The sequence below is a fragment of the Protopterus annectens genome, chromosome 6.part0 (genome assembly GCF_019279795.1).
Source record: "Protopterus annectens isolate FY-2018-M chromosome 6.part0, PAN1.0, whole genome shotgun sequence".
Taxonomy (NCBI): Eukaryota; Metazoa; Chordata; order Ceratodontiformes; family Protopteridae; genus Protopterus; species Protopterus annectens.
This window is the reverse complement of record NC_056737.1, coordinates 1,608,629,449-1,608,653,598: the sequence shown is the minus strand read 5'-3', so window position 1 is coordinate 1,608,653,598 and position 24,150 is coordinate 1,608,629,449. Positions and strand designations below refer to the sequence as shown.

The 24,150-nt window shown below is 39.9% G+C and overlaps 1 protein-coding gene across 6 annotated transcripts in view; it reads left to right on the top strand.

The window, feature by feature from the left end:
• HDAC4 (histone deacetylase 4) overlaps nucleotides 1-24,150 on the top strand; it is a 3,124,471-nt gene that overhangs the window by 698,108 nt on the left and 2,402,213 nt on the right. For all 6 annotated transcript variants that reach the window (XM_044075061.1, XM_044075057.1, XM_044075060.1 and 3 more), the window contains one exon: nucleotides 23,636-23,707. In XM_044075061.1, coding sequence (XP_043930996.1) covers nucleotides 23,636-23,707 — 72 coding nt within the window. The remainder of the gene's footprint in view (nucleotides 1-23,635; nucleotides 23,708-24,150) is intronic.

The following is a 24,150-nucleotide window of genomic DNA, read 5'->3' as shown; positions in this document are numbered from 1 at the left end:
CAGATCTGCCAAGAAATCAATGGACAGAGGCACAAAAACAAGTCTCATCCTTCATGGACATGGGGGCCATTCAGCAAGTACCAGAGTAAGAGCAGGGACAAGGATTTTACTCAAGACTGTTCTTGGTACCCAGAAAGGACAAGGCCTGGAGGCCAATACTGTACCTATCTATTCTGAACACATTCCTGGATATACCAAAATTCAAGATGTTGACTTTGCAGCAGCTTCTGCCTATGCTGGGCAAGAATGCTTGGCTTGTAACTTTAGACCTAAAAGAGGCATACCTGCATGTCCCAATCAGACAAATATGCAGAAGATACCTCAGGTTGAAGGCTGGCTCAATGCATTACCAATTCTCTGCAATGCCCTTTGGCTTATTAACTGTGCCCAGGGTCTTTACAAAGAGCCTGGCACCAGTAATTGCATTCTGCAGATAAAGTGGAATACCAATATATCTTTACTTGGACGACTGTCTAATTCAAGCAGAGAACAAGGACATTCTTCTACAGCATCTAGCATTTGTGAAAAGACTTCTAACATGCCTGAGGTACACAGTCAACGAAAAGAAATCAAAGCTAGCACCCTCTCAAGATATAATATTCCTGGGTGCAAGCTTAAATGCAACTGCCCAGATAGCTTATCTCATGCCAGACAAACAAAGGCAACTGACTACCTATTTCAAAATGTTGGCAACGAAGGCCCAGTTATCTGCAAGAAAAATTCTGCAGGCGGTGGGCTTCATGGCATCCTGCATCCTGCTAATTCCATATGCAAGACTGCATATGAGGAAACTTCAGTGGTGCCTAAAAAGTGTTTGGACTTAACATTGCCACAACCTGGAAACTATGATTACTCTCATTCCCTGCCTGCATCAGCATTTTCGATGGTGGGCAAAGGCTTGTCACCAAAACAAGTGACAGCCATTCACATTGCCCCCAGACAGACAGACACTAACAACGGATGCTTCAGATTATGCCTGGGGGGTCCACATGGCAGGAAGATGCATTCAGGGCACATGGACCTCAAACCAAATGCATCTACATATCAATCAAAAAGAGATGCTAGCTGTTCAAAATGCCCTGACAGCCTTCAAGGACCTACTTCATCCAGGACAACTACTGATAAAGACAGACAGCACCACGGTCATGTGGTATATAAACAAGCAGGGGAGCACACATTCTTACCCCCTTTGCAGACTGGCCATGACTTTCTGGGACACAGCATTGACTTACCAAGTACATCTGCAGGCACAATTCCTGCCAGGAAGGAAAAATACTCTGGCAGACGAACTAAGCAGAAACCTCATGGATCCCCACGAGTGGCAGCTGTATCCACAAGTCTTCAACATGATAACAAGGAAATGGGGATGCCTGGACATAGGTCTATTTGCCTCCCCTCACAACTACCAACTAAAAAGATTCTGCACCATGACTTATCACAGACACGCATGTAAAGTGGACGCTCTATCTTTCAGATGGGAAAACCTATCAGTATATGCCTTTCCCCCTCTGCCTCTCCTCCCCAAGGTACTCCTAAAGGTCAGACAGGAAAAGCCAAAGATGATACTGATTGCCCCAGACTGGCCCCGCCAGTACTGGTATCCAGTACTAAGAAATTTGTCTCAATGCCCAGCTTGGACCTTACCTCAAATACCTCATCTACTGTCCCAGCAAAACAATCAGATCCTGCACAGCCAACTCAGGACTTTAAACCTGGCAACATGGCGGATAATGTAGTCATACTAAACACACCTCTCAGTAAAGCTGTGATGGATGTCATTTTGGAAGCCAGAAGGCCTAGTACTAGAAAATCGTATGCTGGAAAATGGAAGAGATTCTGTGCTTGGAACCAGGCACAGGGAACTGATACAGCTGTGCCAAATATTCCTCAGATTTTGCAATACTTAACTGAGATGCTGGACAAAGGCCTATCTTTTTCGTCCATTAAAATTCATGCCTCTGCCATTTCGGCTCATTATAATGTAGAGCTACCTATCTTTTCTCATCCTTTATTAAAGCAGTACCTCAGAGGGGCCAAAAATTTAAGGCCTCCAAGGAGATCACCAATGCCTGCATGGGACCTCAACTATGTCTTGGAAAAACTCACCCTGCCTCCTTTTGAGCCAGCTGCTACTGCTGATATAAAGTTTTTATCTTGGAAAACAGCTCTGCTCCTAGCTTTAACTTCTGCAAGCCGAGTTTCAGAGCTGCAGGCACTCATGGCTGTAGAACCTTTTATAATTTTTTATCCAGACAGGGTCTCTCTGAGAACAAACCCAACATTTATGCATAAGGTGGTGTCCAGTGTGGCTCTTAACCAAACTGTTCACCTACCAACCTTTTATCCAAATCCACAGAACAAGGGGGAGAGAATTCTGCATTCTTTGGACGTACACAGACAGCTTAGATTCTACTTGGACAGAACCAAAGCTTTCAGAAAGACAGACCAATTACTAGTGGCATATGCTGCAGTATCACAAGGAAAGGCTATCTCAAAGCAGACTATTTCAAAGTGGATAGGCCACTGCATTCGTTTCTGCTATGTACACCATGGCTAGCCAGTGCCTAAGGGCATTAGGCCACATTCAGCCAGAGCCGCAGCCACTTCAGCAGCCTTTCTCAGGGGAGTACCTACCAAGGATATTTTAGAGGCTGCTACTTGGAGTTCAATGCACACCTTTACAAAGCACTGTCATCTGCCATTCTACTCTAAATCCAGGGCAGGCTTTGCCACTGCAGTTCTGCAGGGCCTCATAGCCGCCCCTAGTGCTGTTTAGCTCCAGCCTCCCAACCATAGCTTTGGGACTCTACCCAAATGTAATGACTGCAACAGTGAAACATAAAGAACATAGTACAGTTGTGTACACTTGCCATAAATGTAGATGTTCGAGTGTATTCAGTGTTGCAGTCCAGGTTACCCACCCACCATCCCCCTTTTCTTCTGATGGAACCTATCTTTCCTTCTCTGATTTATACAACCTATGTGGTGTATTTGCTTGTAGATGAAGGTAAAGTTTATATTGGTGCATGTAATATATATATATATATATATATATATACATATACATTTTGACAACCTTTTTAGGGGGCAACTGATATCTGGGGCAAGAAAAACTAAAGAAAATGGTGCCGGCTGCTTCTATTATACCCCTGACGGCCTGACGTCAGGGAAGAGGCGACAGCAGCCGACGCAGGACCCAGGACTTTGGAATTCAGGCCGACTGAGGGCAACCTACCAGCAGGATTACCCAAATGTAATGACTGCAACAGTGAATACACTCAAACATCTACATTTGTGGTAAGTGTACACAACTGTACTTTTCTAGTTCTGGACAGCAGAATCAAACCAAAACTTGCATTTTCTGTGTATCCAACTTTTTTTATAGATTTTGTGCACCATTTCACATGTAATACACAGTCTAGTCTTAAAAATCTCTGTTTCTGTAAATGTTTAGGGCAGGGCTGGCCAGTCTTATTCAGTGAGGGAGCTGCATACCATGTTTGGGAATTCTTGGTGGAAGGGGCAGGGGCTGCAGCATTAACATTATGCAAGCTTTTAATGCCTACCTCACAAAGTACTTTTAATTCCGTTCTGTGTATATATTTATGTACAGTATAAGTACATTGCTGGTACTGTAACCTTCAGAGTAAACATTTCAGATGCACACTCATTATATATGTATTTATTTATATAGTTTGCTTACATTTTTATGTAATTTAGTTTAAATTTTAGCATATATTACTTTATCTATTTAAGTGTAGCTCAGAACTAAACACAAGCATATTTTAGTTTCAACCCCCAACAGGGAAAAGAAGAAGAAGAAGACTCTGCTTATGCATGTGCTTATAACTATTTGTAATTCTAAGGCACGGACCAGATGCAGTTTTTGCTACTTAGTAGTAAGCGTATTGAAAAAGGTCAGCATGTATGTGTGTCTCCCAAACAGACCCCATGGAATATATATATATATATATATATATATATATATATATATATATATATATATATATATATTTTTTTTTTTTTTTTGGCTTTGATTGTGAATTGTACTGCTTCTGTGTTGTTATAGCTAATTGTAACACTGTTAGTTTTTCTGTATTTTCTATACTTGGCTGAGCATAAAATAGACTCATGTAGATCAGTATACTATTTCAGTCAACAAATCTAAATAAAATCAATAAATAAAAGCTCAGTAGTGCATCACCTTTTTCTCAATATGCCTCCGTTATATAAATATGTACTTGACCAGGGAAGTAGCTAGGTCTGTTGGTACCCCTGGCTAAGCTCTCATCTCGTGCCCCCTCATTAACCTTATTGAGGACAAAAAAAGGAAGTCTTTAACTGGTCCTTGATTTGCAAGTCTGTTAGCTGATTGGACATCATACTGATTGCAGGCTTGCAAGTCAAGAACCAATTGTTAGCTCTTATGTGATGATTATGCACAGACAAAGCAAGGTAAATCACTGACTGTCATTTAAGCTGCCAAGATTGCAGTTGCAGCTGCTTAATGATTGCATACACTACTTGCTAGGACCAATTGGCACCTCTTTCATAGTGTCAAACAGCTTGTTTGTGGGATAGTTGCTCCCTTCACCATTTTTTAAATAAGTTTAGGGAATTTAATATTAATTATTATTTTGATCCTAATAAAAATGTGATGTTCACCATTGATATTCAATTGCTTTTTACAAGCATACCAGACGATGAGGGTATTGATTATGTTAGACATTTTTTAGTGTCTGTTGCACATGTTTTGAATGATGATATTTTTGCTTCTTGTATGCTTTTGGAACTTCTGCTTTGTAATAATTAATTCTTGTTTAATCAGAAAATTTACAAGCAGCTGAGAGGGGTAGCTATGGGTCAGCTGCTGCTCCTGCCTATGCTAACATCGTGCTTGGTTGGTGGGAACAAAGTACTTTGAAATCTGTTTTGTCTTCTTATAATGTTGTTTTTATGCTAGATTTGTGGACAATTCATTTTTTGTTATAGAAGGTGATAGAGATCAAGTTTCAGCTTTCTGTGACAGCATTAATGAACAATCTACAATTTTGAAATTTAGTTTAGGAGATGTTGGACTTTCAGTCAACTTTTTAGATGTTACCGTTGCTTGGGATAGTCATGATTATAAATTTCATAGTAGAGTTTATAGAAAGGATACTTTTGTTAATGGTTACTTACATTATTCTAGTAATCATCCTGTTTTTTTTTTTAAATAATATCCCCAAGGGTCAATTTATGCGTGCTTCTCGAATGACATCTAATGATAGTGTTTTTGAACAGGAAATCACTTTTGTCCTGAGGATGTTTTTAGATAGGGGCTGTCATTCTGAATTATTGAATAAATTGGCCATAGAAGTTAAAGGACGTAGATTCTCTGATTTTCCACCTATTTTTTTGTATGGTTTTATACCTAAGTACCCTACCCCTTCTCATAGAATACAAAACAAATTTAATATTAATAAGAAAAACTATGATACATTTTGTATCCTAGACATGTCTATAGATAGAAGCAGTATTAGTTCTATTATACATAAGAACTGGAATATTCTAAAACGAAATTCTGAGTTGATTAAGGTTATTGGAGGTAGACCTAGGTTTATTTATAAAAATACCTATTTGAAAAAAATGTCTGCAGACTGACTCTTTTACTAAAACTGTACTATTATTAGTGGACGAAATAAGGGAATGTATAAATGTGGCTTTTGTAGTTCTTGTAGGTACATTTTGGAAGGGTCTTATGTTGAATTGTTACATTTGAATCAGACCATTCCTATTGATGGTGTTTATAATTGTAACACACGGGGGATAGTATATATATTGCTGTTTGTTCATTCTGCTATGAGTTCTATGTAGGTATGTCTACAAGATGTTTAAGTAAAAGAATTAAAGAATATTATTATTGCATTAAAACTAAAAGTAGTAACAATGCGCTGTTTAAACATACCCTAAAATGTTTAGGATACAAAACATTTTTGTTCTCTGTTTTGGAACAAGTATCTGAAAGTATTAGGGGGGTTCTTTTAAAGATCAAGTTGAACAAAGAGAAACTATATGACAGTTAAGACTAGGGGCTGGTGAGCAGCCTGGCATGAATGATTCTATCAACATTGTGTTTTTTAAAAAAATAGAAGGTTAAAAGTTTTAAAATTATTTTTAATATTTTCTTTATGTATTTTTGTTTATTTTTGCATGTGAGTTTTAATTCTTAATAGATTAATTGATTTTTTGATTGAATTATTGATTAATTACTAGGCTTGGTATATTATCTGTTGAATTTGTGATGTTAGTTCATTCTGATGAAGTCTCTGAGATGAAAGCAACATTAAAGCTTGGTTTTCGCTAAAATTGTTCTCCTCCAGGTTTCCAGTGTGGTGGATTTTACTAATTGTACTGTTTCTGTCTTGTTCTGGCTAATTGTACCACTGTTAGTTTTTCTGTATTTTTTATACTTGGCTGAGCATGAACTAGATTCCTGTAGATCAGTATACTATCCCATTCAACAAATCTAAATAAAACAAATAAATAAAAGCTCAGTAGTGTATTGCCTTTTCTCAGTATGTCTCCATTATATAAATATGTACTTGACCAGGGAAGTAGCTAGGTCTGTTGGTATCCATGGTGAAGCTCTCATCAGGTACCCCCTCTTTAACCTTATTGAGGACAAAAAAAAGGGAGTCTTTAACTGGTCCTTGATTTGCAAGTCTGCTAGCTGATTGAACATCATACTGATTGTAGGCTTGCAAGTCAAGAACCAGTTGTTGGCTCTTACACAGTGATGATCATGCACACACAGAGCAAGCTAAATCACTGACTGTCATTTAAGCTGCCAAGATTGCAGTTGCAGCTGCTTAATGATTGCATACATTACTTGCTAGGACCAATTGGCACCTCTTTCATAGTGTCAAACAGCTTGTTTGTGGGGTAGTTGTTCCCTTCACCCTTACCTTAACATGACTCTGTAGCTGACCACATGCAATGTGCACATCAGCAAGCTGTGAGAATTCCCATTACTATACTTCTTTCCATGTTATTCTTTGTAGACACTACAGACCTCACGGAGTCAGTCCCATATTGTAGGATCATAGGAAGTTACTAGGCTATTGGCCCTGAGGCCCGTATAAGCCTAGCCAAGAGTTTAGCCTATGTTTAGACAAGTCAGCACCCGATACCCCTGTCCAGCAGGGACACAGGTGGAATCCCAGGGGTGTATTTTCTGTTTCTCATCCAGTTATCCAGGTTGTGCTTAGAAAGGGGTAATGAGGTGCTTTGCTTGACATGAAGAGAGAGTCTATTCCACAGATGGGAGGTGGGGTCTCTGGGAAACAAATCTGTCCCCCCAACAAGTTCTGTTGATGCCACAGACCAGGTTGAGGTCACGCATGTGGGTTGCTTGAGTGGAGCTTGACTTGTGGATATGCAGCAGTCTCATCAAGGTGGGGTCCGAGAACACCTTGTATGCCAGACAGAGGTCACCTCTGAGGAGTCCGTATGAAATTGAGGAAAGGGATAGGTCTTTTAGCATGTCTGTGTATGGTAAGTGGTTGAGGCCCTGGATTCTCCTGCAGTTGCTGCATGTGCTTTGCAAGGTACATGCCAAAAGGGGCATTGTACTTACTAATGGGCCTTATAAGGGAGGAATACAGGGATGTTATGAACTCCTTGTCCCTGGATGAGATGCCCTTACTTTTGAGGAGGGCCATGTAGAAAGCTTTCTGTACAATGGAAGCAACATGGTGGTCAGAAGTCAGGTTGCTATCAACCTGGGTGCCCAAATCCCTCACAACTGATTGCGTGCTTAGGATGTTGTTATTAATGTGATCATTTGTGTGGATGGCACTCTCCCCAAAAGGGATGATGATGTATCTTTTGATATTCTGCTTGAGGCCATGTTTTTGGCAACAGTCATTTGTTTGGGTGAGACCCTCTTTGAGAATGTCCTTATCACTAGGGAAATTGATGACAGTGCCCAGCTTGCAGTCATCTGCAAACTTGGTCAGTCATAGCCGACTTGTTTTGGCCTGCACCTCAGAAAAGTATATCCCAGAGGCCCCAAGAACGAACCCTAGGGTACACCGCTACAAGTCTACTGCTTGAGGTGGCTTCCCCTATTTTGACTGGGTGGGTTCTATCAGTGAGCCAATTTGCTACCCATTTGATAACAAACTGATTGATGCCTAGCTGAGAGAGTTTATTTGTTATGCCCGAGTGGGGAGTAGTGTCGAAGGCTTTGGCCAGGTCAAGGTAGGTGATGTGCGCACTGTCTTCCTCTCGCGCCTGGCTTGCTGAATGTCTCAAAGAAGTTGACCAGATTTAACAGACATGACCTCCCCTTGACAAAGCCAAACTGTGTGGGATTGAGTGTTTGGAGGTTGCCAATGTCCTTGTTAATGAGGTCCTTGATAATCCGTTCCATGGCCTTGCAGATCAGGCTAGTTTGGCTGATGGGTCTGTAATGTCCCGGATTGGCAGATGCTCCACCTTTGTGCAAAGGGATGACCGTGGCTATCCTCCACTCAGGTGGGATGAAGCCAGTACTCAGGCTTATTGCTTATGTTTTTTCCCATATTGCTAATGTTAGTGTTATACATGTGTACCTTGTAAAAGTGCTGTATTTTGCATGGTTGCTGTGCATTAGTGATGCTTATATTCTGAATTTTTGTCTTCAAGTCTGTTAGTAATGTTTATATTCTGTTTGTTGTATTCCTATACTTGCAATAATATATGTATGTGGATGTCTGTTTTATTCATTGCATTTGGATAATTGGTCAGGGTCATGGCTGAAAACTGCTTTCAGGACTAGTTCACATGCTCAGAAATGAAAAAGAAAATTAAAAAAAGTAATCACTGGCAATTTGTTCTGTTAACTCCTTTTCTACTGTTTCATTTAAATCTGCATGGTGTTAACAACTGTTTTGCCTTGTAAATTGTTACAATTTTTGCTTTTTTTTAAACCTAAGCATTTGAATAGAAATGCATATCTCTGAAATAATATTTTCTAAGCTAAAGGATGAGATCTGTCATTTGATGAAAACATTTCTGCTAAATATGCACTTTTTTTACATTTTTATTCTGCATGTGAAGTCACAGTATGTTTTAGATTTTTTTTACCATTGCAGGATGTTTGTCTTTGTCCTGTAGTTAGAATTAGAATGTTAAGTAAGGGAGATTGTGGTGGACTGCTGGGGCCTTTAAAAAATGTCCTCATGCTGTAACCAACAGGTTTGGGTGGTGTGCTTTTCAACACTCTTAAATCATCATGATTATATATGTGAGTTTGTGCATGGAGTACTTTCAGGAGATTCATTAAAATTAATTCACCTGTCGATCTCCTACAGTAGAAGAAAGTAAATAAAAACAAACAAAAAAAAAAAAAGTAAAATAAAAAAGTAAGGCCACAGTTGCTCTAGCCTTTCAGAATAGGGAATATTTTTATTTATACCATGACCCCCCCAAAACGTGCACGCTGATTGGCCAGCGTGCACATTGTAAATCGAGTTATACTAATGGAAAAAGGTCCAGTCGCCCGGACTTTTTTCCATTAGTATAACTCTACTTTTAAAACACTGTCTCACTATGTTAAATGGGTTTAACATAGCGAGACAGCTTTAAAATAAGCAACGGAAATCTCCGTTGCTTATTTTAGCTGTCTCTATGCTAAACCCATTTAACATAGCGAGACAGGTTTTAAAAAGCAACGGAGAAAGCAAGATCTCCGTTGCATTTTTTGTTAGCTATGTTAAATGGGTTTAACATGGCGAGACAGTTTTAAAATAAGCAACGGACATCCCGTTGCTTATTTTAAAACTGTCTCGCTATGTTAAACCCATTTAACATAGCAAAACAGTAAAAAAAAAGCAACGGAGATTTTGCTTTCTCCGTTGCTTTTGCTACAACTCTGATGTACTGCGCAGGCGCGCAGTACATCAGAACTGCCGCGGATGCCAGACATCTGCGGAAGGGCAGTAAACAGGCATTATACTATGCCATTATTTAAGAAAAGTAATAGTTTCTTTTCTTAAATAATATCATGGTATAATAGCAATAACCCACTTCTGGGTGTGGGTAATGCTGTATTTACCCACGGTTGGCTTTGTTTGGTCCCGAGGGCGAACCACGCCAACCGTGGGTAAATCCAGCATTACCCACACCCAGGCGTGGGTTATTGCTATAATCATGCACGGTGCAGTGGTAGCATTGTCACCTCACAGCAAGAGGTTCTCCAGTTCGATTCTCGGCTGGGGTGCCTTCTGTGTGGAGTCTGCATGTCATCCCTGCGTTCGTGTGAGTTTCCTCTGGGTGCTCCGGTTTCCTCCCACATTACAAAGACATGCGTCTTGAGCGTTTCTCCCTGGGCCTCCGCTGAAAATTGCCTTTGTTCCAAGTTGAACTTTCCCGGATAACAAATGTTAAATAAATAAAATAAATAAAAATCATGTTCTATGAATACAAAGTTTCCTGTCTTCTTGTGGGAGGAAAAACTCCACAAAGACACCTCATACAGGTTGATACACCACTGCATCTCAAGACAAAGGTAATTTACAAGCATTGATGAACATGGCATTTGGTCAGGTGTACAATGTTATACAGCTACTAGCCATTGGACAATTGATAGATACTAGTGAGGTGCCATCCATAGGAAGATATGTGAAGCTAGGATTCCAGCTGCCTTTTCTTATTGTAGTTCATGTGCATATGAAGGCAAACACTATTTTGAGATATACAAGTCGTTATAAGTACACTGCATTTCTTCTGAAAAAGGGCCATAGGATATGTAGGACATGCCTAGTCAGTATAAGTAAATAAATTGATTCTTTTAGTGATTTTTTTTTTCCTTGTGAAAGTTTGTTTTCCCTCTGAGTAAGTTGGTTCTCTAATGAAAGTATGTGCTTTCCTCTCCTATCATTTATGTGTAGCTACATAACTAATGCTTGCTGTTCACTGCCTATTACATGTAAATGGTTATTGTATGATGGCCAGCAGTAGTATAATCTGCCAGCTATTGCATATTTGGGAGAATATGCATGTTTCTTTTTTATGTAACTGTAGAGGACCGCAGAGTAGCATTGTGAATTTTTCTAATCACAATCTGTTTTCCACATGGGTGTAGCTCTTGAGACACTTTGTTACTTGCAGCCATAGAGTTTTTCCATCCCTGCTTCATCCTCTCTTATTATGAATGCCTTTAAAAATCAAAGCTTGCTTGAAACTTTTTTAAAGCTGAGAACTTCACCCATTGTCATGCTTTAAATCACTTTTAGTCTGTATTTGATATTTATCAAGATTGTTTCTGGAAGCAGCCTTGCTCATCAGTCACTAATTTAAATGCTTTATAGTATACCTTTAGTGCTGTTAGCTCTGCAGTATGTACAGTAAGCCAAAGTCTGTAGTGGATAGTTCTGGTGTTCTTCAACAGATTTTTGGTGGTGACACTGTGTTATTTTAAATGCTTCACTATAGCTTTGGATTCCTTTTTTTTTTTTTGTCAGACTGAAACCATGCCTCTGAGGTCGAACACACTGCGTAAGTTAAACTTTCTTGTGGTAAGAAAACAAAGTTGAATACTTTCGATGACTTTTAACTCTCTAAAAACAATGTTTGAAAAAACAAAACAAAAGCTTTGATTACAAGGTTGTTATTGGGCAGAGGATGCAAAGCAACCTATATATTGTTTTCTGTAATACACGATGTGTCAATTTTCATAAGCTTGTTTTCATTATTGAGTACTATTTGCATAGCAAATTGAGAATATCTCAGCTGTCACTGCAAGCAGTTTGTTTTAATAAGCATAAGCATTAATTGTAATTAGGGGTTCTATTTTTTCCATTAAAATCTGAACCTTGACAGCCAGCTGTTTGTGACAATATGCTAGGCTTTCACCTGGAAAAGTAGCTTTCTTTATTTAGAAATTAACCTGCATCATTTGATGCATTGAGCATCTCAGTCTCTTGTCTCGTCATGGAGTGAGGATGACTGTCGAACCTGCTTTGCTTTTATATTTCTAAATAGAAGGTAGAGTCACTGGCATTCAGATGTGTTGAGCAGACATTTTTATAGCCAGTCATTATTTAGTTAGCAGTAGTTTATCCATAGATCACACAGTCGTAGTTGTATGAATGTTTTGTGGTATAGTTATCCTGGACATAACTATATCTATTAATCCTGTCTGTAAGAATTCCGATACTAGAGACTAAGAGTCTAAGCCCAGGTTGGAAGGTTCGGAGACAAAGCCAGAGAGGCAAGATTACGTTGGTTTGGACATGTGCTGAGAAGGGGAGCAGAGTATATTGGGAAAAAGATGCTAAGGATGAAGCTGCCAGGTAACAGGAAAAGAGGAAGGCCCAAGATAAGGTTTATGGATGTGGTGAGAGAGGACATGCAGGTGGTTGGTGTGACAGAGCAAGATGCAGAGGACAGGAAGAAATGGAAACAGATGATCCGCTGTGGCAACTCCTAACGGGAGCAGCCGGAAGAAGAAGAAGACTAAGACTATCCTAACATATATGTAGGTTCCCCTGATAGCTCAGTAATAGAATAGGATGCAGAATATAATATTCTGTCTACAGTATTAAGTAAATATGCCCGCCAGTAGAGAAAGCCAAAAGAAGATGCCTTGAATCTGGGGACCTAAGACCTTATTAACTCGAGGTCTTATATTGGCACCTAAATACAGCCTGGTTTTACTCAACTCGAAGACTGTGCCTTCATACATATGTACAAACAGAGCAGTTAGATCAAACACTAATCCCATTATTTGTCAGCGGCATGGGAAGCATCAAACAGGGCAGCCGCCTTAGGTTCTGTTATCCACAGACATGCTTGGTTAAGGAAACAACCCCTTCCAGAGCGTTTGAAGTCTGAGACTCTAAATGTACCTCTGGACAAAGAGTTCTTATTTGGACCTAAGTGATTAGAAAATAGGTAAGACTGTGCTGGAACTTACTGGAGGAAATTATTGCATGATAACTATAAGAAGGGAAAATTAAGGGAATATTTGAACAGCATTTGAAAGTTTGCTGTTAAGCAATTTTTTGATAATGACTTTTTTATAAATTTCTTTATTAAATCACTAATGAAACATTTGCATACGCACACATACATTAATATAAACAAAAACAAACCATAGTGACATTTTTATGCAGTATATGTTTCCTTTTTAACAATTATCATTCACTTCCACATTACATAATTGTTCAATTTCTTCTTCCTGTATACCTCACTTCTCCTCCTGAACATTATTCCCACAGATTCAGTCCATTTCCATGTAATTTGCTGTGTTATTTTTACGGATCCTAGATCCACTTCTTTTACCCTCCTTACTGTATTCAGTACTTCAGTTACAGTTGGTTTTATGTTTTGGTTTTCTTTTTCTAGTAATTGTTTTTTTTTGGCAAGCAATAGGATTAAACTTAGAACAAACTTTGCAATGTCTAGTCAATTCAGAGCCTAATTCCCAGCTCAAACGATTAATTTATTTTGTTACAATTTACTCCCCCAAAATGTCTGACAAAACAGTGTGTAGGTAATTTTATCTGCTAACTTGTTTCCTTCCTAGAACACATTTCCAGTAACCTCTGTTTCCTATCACACTTTCAATGTTTGCTGTCTTCCTTAGGAAAAATTATCTGAAGTTTGCTTGGGGTATAGAAATATGTATGCAAACTCTTTCAAACAAAGCTCATAAAGCTTTTGGACTTTGTTGAACATGTTAGAGCAATACAGATGCAGTTCCATTGTTCCTCGTAAATTGCTTTTCTAGTCTGTCTTCCCAATCTGTTTTAACCTCCTCTAATTGATTCTTATATGTATTATACCATATGTTATATGTCCTGTTAATTATCACTTTTTAATAGCTGCTTCTATTCTTACCTCAGCTAAATCTCTGCCATAGTTGGTCTTTCACTTAGCACTCCCCTATCCCTCATACTTTGCCTATATTCTGTTATCAGTCCCTGGTGTGAAAGTCGGTCTCTAACCTGCAGGCCAAACTTCTGCTTGGCCTCATCCTACTGTATTAACTTACCATGTAGAGTTATTTGCGCCAATACCTTGGTTCCTTGTTTAATGTACTCCAGTAAATTCCTGCTCCCTCTTCCCTATTTTCTGTATCTTTACTTGCACTCATCCCTATTGGTAAAATCTGCCTTTATTTCTGTGGTGGCTTAGTTCATAGAGTAATTTCTGCTATTTTATGAATGTATTGTTGTCTGTGCTTGTTATTACTCTCCTTAAGGACCTGCATCCAAAATACTACTCTCTTGACCCCCACCCCGTTTCATCATCATCACTCCCTTCCACTTTAATTTATAACCTTCTGCTTGTGTTATGTAGATGAGCCTTAACTGCGTGACTCTAAAATATCCCTTTAAATCCAGTACTCCTAAACCACCTTTTTTTATGGGAAGGATCATGTTGTCCCTCTTAACTCTTTCTGTCTTCCTTTCCCAAATTCCTTCCATTCTTTGTTAATTAACTTCCACAACTTCTCTTCTGGTTGATTAAAAAATATGTCTGACCTGCATATAAAATGTTAAAGGGACTAAATACGTTCTCTCTGCTTGTATCTTACTGACTATATCCATAAAGAAGAACTTCTAGTTTCTTGGATTTTGTATTATCTTTCTTTAGTCCAACATATCCTTTGCTGTCACAACAAAATGTATTTAATCTGTACTCATAAATACTTCTACTTATGTCCCCATAAATATGGATATTTCTGAACCAGTTTATGAGTGGGTACTTTGTTTACTGTTGTACACTTTGTATTATCTTCACTAATTTTACATCCAGAAAAGACCTGAAACTGCATCAAAATATATCATACAGGAATGTCCTTTTCTGGATTTTTCAAATACAAAATAATATCATCTGTAGATTAAACGTTTTCCTTGGATACGATACCAGTTATTTCCTTGAATGTATGAGTCCCTAATTTTCTTTTCCAGGGGCTGTAAATGTAAAACAAACTAGAAAGAAGGCACCAGTGCCTGATTCTTCTCTTCAAACACTGCTTGTCTGAGAGGAACCCTCCCACATTAATTATTAATTCTTGCCTTTGACCCTTAATATATTCTCCTAATTAGATGGCACAGTGATTGCATTGTCGCCTCACAGCAAGAGGTTCTCCAGTTTGATTCTCGGCTGGGGTGCCTTCTGTGTGGAGTCTGCATATCTCCCCTGCATTTATGTGGGTTTCCTCCTGGTGCTCTGGTTTCCTCCCATGCTATAAAGACATGCATCTGGAGCATTTCTCCCCGGGCCTCTGCTGAAAATTGGCTTTGTTCCAAGTCGGACTTTCCTGGCAAACAAATGCTTAATTAATTAATTAATTAATTAATTAATTAATTAATTAATTAATTAATTAATTAATTAATTAATTATCAGGGAATGCAAATGCTTCCTTTGCCCTACTTATAAAATCTTGGCTAACTCTATCAAAAGCTTTCCCTGTGTCAAGATCTTCCAATTATGACATATTCTTACATTCTGCTAATGTTGTTAATTGTTTGCCTTCCCTCCATAAAGCCATATTGAACCACATGTATCAGTTTTGGAAATTTTTATTAACTCATAGGTGCAAAAACTTTTAGCAAGTGACTTAGGCAGCAGAGTAGAAAGAGGTGTACCTATACTTAAGGAGCATGTCTGCCTATGGCAGTCTCTCTAGTCTGTAGTCTTATACGCAAGTCAGATACTGTAAACTCTCAGTTAACTGGCACCTATGGGGATTGGTAGATGCCTGATAAGTGTAGTTTCTGGTTGCTTGAGAGTTATTATTAAAAATATGCCTGACTAATACTGTACTTTGTAGTATTTGTTTGGTTTGACTTGTTCTCAGGTTGGGGAGAGAGGGAATTTATTCCTATCTTCCTTTTGAAAACTCTAAAACTCTAAAAACTTAAGGTATGTTTCTGCGGGGGGAAAGCAGAAAGTGCAACACATGAAAATTGTACTGTATTTCTTCAATATTTTTTTTTGCTGGTTGCTTGAGTTCCGGATAACTGAGAGTTTGCTGTATATTTTCATCAACTGGAGGAGAAGATGTGCCTGATAAGAAATGAGTTAAGTTGATTCTCTCCAGCGAATCATGTGGTTAAACATAATCTGATCTGAAGGGGTTCTTTAAAGCTGCAGGTAAGGCTCAAATACATAACTGACTCAGAATGTTGTAAATCAAAGTGGAAAAGGATGGTGATGAAACAGATGTTGTTCAAGAGATAAACAGTGATAAGGATTTTGGATGCAAGTCCTTAAGAAGAATGGTGAAAATTATACAAAGTATTGTAGGTTCATAGGTTGGTACTAGGCTATCGGCCCTAGGGCCTATACAAGCCTAGCCATAACAATTCCCAGGCTATTTCTTCCCACACTATTTACTTCCCTGGAACCCTGTCTAGCAGGGTGACTGACGTGATTCCCTGGGGTGAATTTCCTTTCTCCCATCCAGTCATCAAGGTTCCTTTTGAAGAGAGCCAAAGAGGCACTTTGCTTGACATGTATGGGCAGTCTATTCCAGAGTCTGGGGAGTCTCTGGGTCAGGAACCTATCCCTCCAGCATGTTTTGTTCATTGTGATGACAAGGTTTAGATCCCTGGAGTGTGTGGCTCTGAGGGGATTGGGATTTCTTTAAGTGTAACATGTCCAACAGCTCTGGGTTTGACATGGCCTTGTATGTTGAGCACAGATCGCCTCGGAGTAGACGATATGCGACAGAGTATAGCTGGAATTTTTAAGGCGGTCGGCATAGGGCATCTGCTTTAGGCCTGTGATTCTTTTAGCGAGGTATTTCTGCGGCCTTTCCAGTTGTTGCAGATGTCTTGAGATGTACATACCAAATGGGGCGTTGTATTCTATAATGGGTCTAATGAGGGACGAGTACAGTGGGAGAATGACCTCCTTTTTTCTGGATGAAAAGCCCTTAGTGATGAGATGTGCCACATAGAAGGATTTCCTGACTGTTATGGCAATGTGGTTATTGAAGGTGAGACCACTGTCCACCTGTGTCCCTAAGTCTCTTATCACACTTTCGGTGTTTAGTGTACTGCCACCTATGTGGTAATTCAAGGGTGCATGTTTTTTTCCCAAAGGGGATAACTATACATTTCTTGGCATTGAACTTGAGCCCATGGCTCTGGCACCAAGCATCTGTTTCTGTAAGGCCCTTTGGTAGAGTATCCACATCATTTGGGGATTCAATAATGTCTCCCAGTTAGCAGTCATCTGCAAACTCCTTAGTGTTGGCCTGTACTTCAGAGAAGTAGATGCCAAACAAGAGAGGTCCCAGGACTGACCCTGAGGTACTCCACTTGTCTGGAGCTGGATTTGGAGTCCGCTACTTTTACAGTGTGGGTTCTGTCAGTAAGCCAGTTGGCAACCCATTGAGTGACATAGGGATTAATGCCCAGCTTAGTAAGTTTATCTATGATTCCAGAGTGGGGGATGGTGTCAAAGGCCTTGGCGAGGTCCAGATAGGCTGTGTGGACTGCCTTACCCTCGTCCACGGCTCTGGAGACTAATTCGAAGAAGTCAAGTCAGGTTCAGTAGACAAAATCGGCCCTTCACAAACCCAAACTGGGTGGGGTCCAGTGTTTTAAGGTTGCCAATGTCTTTGTTTATAAGTTCCATGATAGTACGTTCCATGGCCTTGCAGATCAGGCTCGTCAGACATTCATAGGTTCATAGGTTCATACTAGGCTATATGCCCTGGGGCATTTATAAGCCTAGCCTGATTGTGTTTGGCTTACGCCACCCCTTGATTTGAGTATACTGTGCCCTTTTTAAAGTTTAGTTTACTGTGCCTCTGTCTAATAGTGACACGGAAGTAATCCCCGGGACAAACCTACGGTCCCCCATCCACTCATCAAGATTCTTCTTGAAGAGAGTCAGTGAGGTGCTCTGCCTTACATGAATTGGAATTCTGTTCCAGAGCGAAGGGAGCCTCTGGGTTATGAATCTGTCCCTCCAGCATGTTCTATTTATTTCTGTGTTGAGGTTCAAGTCCCTTGAGTGCGTGGCTCTAAGGGATTTAGATTTACTGAGGTGGAACATGTCCATTAATTCTGGATTGGACATAGCTTTATATGTCAGGCATAGATCGCCTCGAAGTAGGCGGTATGCAACTAAGTAGAGCTGGAGTTTTTTTAACCGAGCAGCATATGGCATCTGTTTGAGTCCCTTGATCCTCCTGGTGAGGTACTTTTGGGGTCTTTCTAAATGCTGCAGGTGTCGGGTAAGGTACATCCCAAAGGGGGCATTGTATTCTATGATGGGCCTGATGAGGGATGAATAAAGGGGCATGATTACCTCTCTTGATCTAGATGTGAATCCTTTCATGATGAGGTGGGCTATGTAGAAGGTCTTTCTAACCACTTTGGCAATGTGGTTGTCAAAGGAGAGATTGCTATCAACTTGGGTCCCCAGATCCCTAATTACGTTCTCTGTACTTAATGGGTTACCACCTATGTGGTAATTTGTGGGCACATTGATTTTGCCAAAGTAGCAGAATGTATGCTCACACTGGCTTAGTTCTGAGAATACAAAGTGGATTTCACAGATAGGGATGCCTTCAAGTAATAATGGAAGAAATAATTGCATTTTAGCTACGAATCTGTTATCAAATGAGGTTGGAAAAATTGGAAAAAAACAATAGAAAGACGCATTACAAAGGAAGAATGGGAAGAAATCTTTAGAGATGACTTGTATGTAAGAAAGTCCTTAAGGTTTAGGATTTTTTGTTTGGAAGTGTTTACTTGGGGGTAAAAAAAAGTACCCATGCAAACTTCACAGGACTTTTCCTTAGGTAGAAGGAAATATAGGAGATGTAGGGAGAAGAAAATGGAATTGGGAGCATGTTGGGGAATGTAATGAGTTTGCAGATTTTAACAATTCCCAACAGAGTACTTTGACAGAAATATTAGAGGAAGTGATTTGTTGAAGGTGGGATGTAGGATCTGAATTGCATTGGCATAGCAAGACAGTGCTAAGTTTAATGCCACTGATGTAGCAATTGATGAAGCAATTACTAGAAATTGGAAATCTGAGATTAAACCAGCTGTAATGGAAATATTGGTGATTGTAAAACGGCTAAAAGAAGTGGAAGTAGAATCAGTAGAAATGGGAAAGAGCAGATGTCATATAAATAAATAGAATCTTTGGGAATAATACATGCAGAATAATTTTCAAGATGAGTGAGGTTTAAGGGACAGTAGGAATTGAGCAATTTATGTATTATTGGACTGAATGAAAATTGTGAAAAAAACTTCCTTACGGCAAAACAGTAATAATACTGTAGTCTGTTATTAAGGTCTGTTTTTCTGTCAGTGTATGTGAACTCATGTTGCCAAAAAAGGTGAGATAGAGTGAGAATTGTTTTTAAGCCTCCTCAGACAGCTTCTTAAAAAGCCATTGGTATGTTTCCCCAAAAAGAATGAGAAGAGGTTCTATTCCAGACTCTTGCTAATTGCAAAAAAAAGGATCATCAAAGGAGTCCTATATTGTATGTATCAAAATAACCAATGCTGAAAGTCCCTGCCTGCCTTTGCTAATGTTTAAGGCTACCTAGTTCTGAAGGATATCATCCTTCCATATTGCAATTCTCAAGGAGCACAGACAGTACCTCTGATTTCATTCCCAGTTTAGTGGATTTCCTACCTCCTGGGTTCTTTGTAAAATACCTTGCCCTGATAATGGCATTTCTGAGGACAAAGGGGAACCACAACTGGCCTTAACAGCATGATTGCCAACTTCAGGCTCAGTCAGAAGAGAGACTTCAACGTGACCAGCAAGTCAGCCTCAACTGACTTCAGAAGGGGGATGTATGCTTATTGAAAATTCATTAATTTTAAGTGCAGTCCTTAGCCACAAGGCATATATATACTTACTCTGAAGCTGCAGTATGTCAGACAGCAGTCTCTGACTTTGTAGTACAAATAGCAGGCATGTATGTGGAGGTGGGGAGAAAGCTCCACTGTAGGAATGATTTAAATGTATAATTAGCCCTGCCACCTCCTCACCCCTTATTTAAGTAGGATTCTGACTTTAATTTTGAAACTGCCAGGACATTTTCTTAAAACTTCTGGTGGAATCTGTAAAAGAAGTTTGTCTTTGACTGAGGTTTTCCAAGTTTGGATCAATACCAAGAACAAGAAAGGTTGTGGTGGGGGCAACCCTAGTCACCTACTCCAAGACCTCCATGCCACTCGGCAAGGAGAATTTTCTGGAGTCCCAGATGAAAGGATGATGGTAAAAAACCATTCTTTTGGCCCTAGATCCATGGCTTCCACCATATTGATAGCCTCCATAGCGAGGATCTACATTCTGAAAATCTTTTGGTGTTTAAGAAATGTGTTAGAACATGGTAGTCATCCCCTGGAGAAAGAACTATTGGTAATTTCATATATTCCAAGGTTTACCTGGTGGGCATCCGAGGTCATGATGAATTTGGTGATGCCTTTTCAGCTTGTTCCACAGAGCCAGGCATTAAGTACACATTTAATAGTCAGAGCTTGGAAGCACACATTATCAACCTTAAGGCTATATCTCGAGATGAGTCAGAGAGCCGAAGCGTTGACACCAGGGCTCAGGGACATGGGCCGACTTTGAAACTCTCAGAGCCATCTCTACCCCTATGAGCCTTGGCTGTAAACAGTTTGGGCCTGAAGTCTCAAGAGTTGAGGCCTGTCCAGACAGAAAAGTTTTCTTCACCTTCCTTTGGTGGAAGACTTCCTTCAGCATAGCTGGTGGCCTCAGCCTTCAAGGCCTTTGAAAGGGTTTTGGTTGGTCCAGAAGAAAAGTCGTTATCCTCCAGCTTGGCTTCATCCCAACCCCAGGTATGTACTGCTTCTCCTTATACTCACTCTTGTAAACTGGGACAGTCTGTACTAGTAAATTCAGAGGCCACTTAATAATGGAGTTCCCAGTCTGATTCGGATCCTTCTGATGATTCCCCCAGCAAAAGGCCATAGAAAACAGATGTGTAAACTGAAGCACCTGGACTCATCCACAGAGTCTGTCACCAAATATTCAGATTAGGAAGAAGGTGAGGGCTCTCCTAGATCCCCCTTGAAAGATGTCACCTTTGACAAGATCTTTGAATTGATGAAACAGTGAAGGTGCTGGTCCACAGATGAGCCTTCATCAGACAAGTCTGCATTCCTTCAAAGCCTTTGGTACTGACTCGTCTGCCTCCTGAGTGGTACCGCCCATAGACCCTCTTATAGACCTTATGGCTCATCGGGCATGGAAGGACCCTGATGTGGTTGAACCTGTACAGAAAAAGTTGGATCGGATATTGGTAGCCCTCAAGGACAAAAAACATTAGAGGAAAGGTCCACCACTAGATGCCATTGTCGTAGTGGTGGCCACTAAGAAGGAACAGACTGAAGAAAGTTCCTCTGTCCATCCCCCTAATAGAGAATGTAGATTATTGGACAGATTTGGGAAGTGGATATACACTTCAGTGACATTTGCCTTCAGATCACTGAACTATTTAGTCCAACATTACACATTTCCAAAGATACTTTACAAAATAACTTATGAATTCACTCTTTGGTAACCTGCCAGCAGATGTTCAAAAGACTGTGGACTCCCAGCTATCTACCCTGCAATCTGCATTGAATTTGTTCATGTGCCTGCTATCCAGTGCAGCTGATGGCACAGCTAGAACAGCGGGCACCAGCATCACGATGCATCAGCATGCCTGGATGCATCTTTGCCATTTCGCAGAAGGCTTCAAGATGTCCTTTGTTTATGCCTCATTTGGTGGTTTCAGATTTTGGACCAAAGGTAAAAGATACACTGACCAGTAGCCAGTAGGATGGTAAAAACTTGTTTGCGGTGGAAATCCACTTTTCCACGTCTCGATTTCCAGGAATCAGAGGGGTGGCATGAAAATTTAGTTCAGGAAATCATAGGGTTATTACCACAAAATTCCAACTGACAGACCTCATAAGGCAGAGGAGGAGGTAACTCAAATGGACATCATCCCAGATGCAGAGCAGATGGCATTTTCAGTTTTTTTGTGGTTACTTTACTGAAAAGCCCTACCAGTGATCCTGAAGGGTTACCAGACTGTCATACAGTGGAGGCAGTCAGGGGGCACTTATCCTTTCATCCACAAGCCTGGCAAAACATCACAAGAGATTCATGGGTGCTAAGGATAATAACCAGAGACTATTCAATTACCTTTTCTTACCCACCAGTGAAACAGAGAAAGATTCATGATGTTTCACACAGTCAATGGGAGTCTGCAGAAGTCTCCAAGATGCTAGAAAAAATTGTCATCCAACAGGTCCACCAAGACCAGCTAGAGTCCAGGGTCTACTCCAGGTACTTTTTAGTGCACAAGAAGACAGGGGTCCTCAGACCAATTTTGGATCGAGACATCTAAATCAATTTGTAACACAGACAAAATCAGGATGATCACACACCAGTCCATACTGCCTCTTCTGAGGAGGGATGATTGGATGTGCTGTATGGAGCTCTAGGATGCCTACTTACCACATAAAGATAGAGAACTGATCCAGGAGATTTCTCCGTTTCTGACTGTGAGCCAGTCATTCTAAATTCAGAGTACTGCCCTTCGGTTTCACTGCACTTTATCCCTAACAGTAGATATTTGAATTCCTCATTGCTGCATTAGCCATGCACACCTTTTGCTCCCCTGCTCTTGTATATAGTTGCAGTTTGGGTATGAAGTACTGCTTTGTATGTATCTACGTTATATGTTTCCTTCTGCTATTTGACGTCTGATTCATGATTGTTATGCTGTTATCTCCTTGTATGGAAATAAAGGCCTGAAGAAATCTTCACTCTCACTGCTGATTCCCCTCTTTGGGATTAGTCAATCATCAGTTAGAGTAAAAGTGTATGTGTTGGTGAGGGGGTAGCCAGAGCTTTTTTAAGCTGGCCGATTGTAACCGATATAGCCTAAAGGCTACTGCAGTGAGGAATTCAAACATCATCTGTTGTGGGTAAGTTTAATTTACACTTTCTCTGGAACGCAACCTTGATTCAGATTTACAATGTTGCCCTCTACTGGTTGGGACTTATTAATCTCCTGATGTACCCAAGGTGTAGAGAGATTCTCCATCTTGCATCAGCATGTGGATTCCCTTCTTACTTCAGACAAGTGTATCACTGCCATTGTATATTCTTGTTTATTTATTCTTTATTATGTGCTCAGTCAGTGTCAAATGTTGGAGAGCAAGGTGCAGTGTACATGTACTTGACCATTCCATGATGATGAGTTGCTGTTAAAAGAGATTGCTGTATGTCAAGCATCGAAACTAGAAATGCCAAGAATATGGAGCATCTGGGGCTGGATGAAGAGTAAATTCTAACAGCTGATCCACTACAGAGGGCCACCTTACAATTAAGCAGACATGGAGTACATCACTGGTCTGTGGTGCATTTTCCTGTGCTTAACAATATTTCTGTACTTCAAAGATGCATACTACCAGAAAGTCATGATAGATCAGGGATTTTATTGCATACCTATCACTTTAGATATAACCTTATTTAATTCTTTTATTTAAAAATGTTCATCCAAACACTCAACTTTTAATTTGTAATGTTTCTTGTTTGCAGAACAGGCTGTTGTTTGATGCTGCAACTAAATTATTTTCTTCTTCTTTAGATGGACTTTCTTGTCCAGATCAGCCAGTGGAACTGTTAAAGCCAAACAGAGTTAATCATTTACCCAGTGCTGGTAAGTCGCATTATATTTTTGTTTACATTTTTTTTTTTTGTGTGTGAATGGTTTAATATATAAAGGATGCTGTCATCTACATACTGTATAAAACACCACTTTCTGTTGTGGATTTTCAGCTACCATGTACACCAGTGACCAGACAGAAGAAATTTGTTTTTCCGTATTGGAAATAGAGAGATAGGGAAGAGTTTGGTAGATGGTAATAATATGTATATATTTTGTGTATATATTTGTCTATTTTTGTAGTTTTTCAGCAGTAGCAAACATCACAACCAGCTGACGGTGTAATACTGAAAATGCCACAATCAACTAGTACACTGGCCAAAAAACATGTCTGTCAAATCACATGTAGTGGCAACAGCAGACCGAAATCAAATACAAAGCCGATATCAAGTGTACATTGTTTGCCCTTTCCCCTGTTTCTAGTATAACTTTAACAA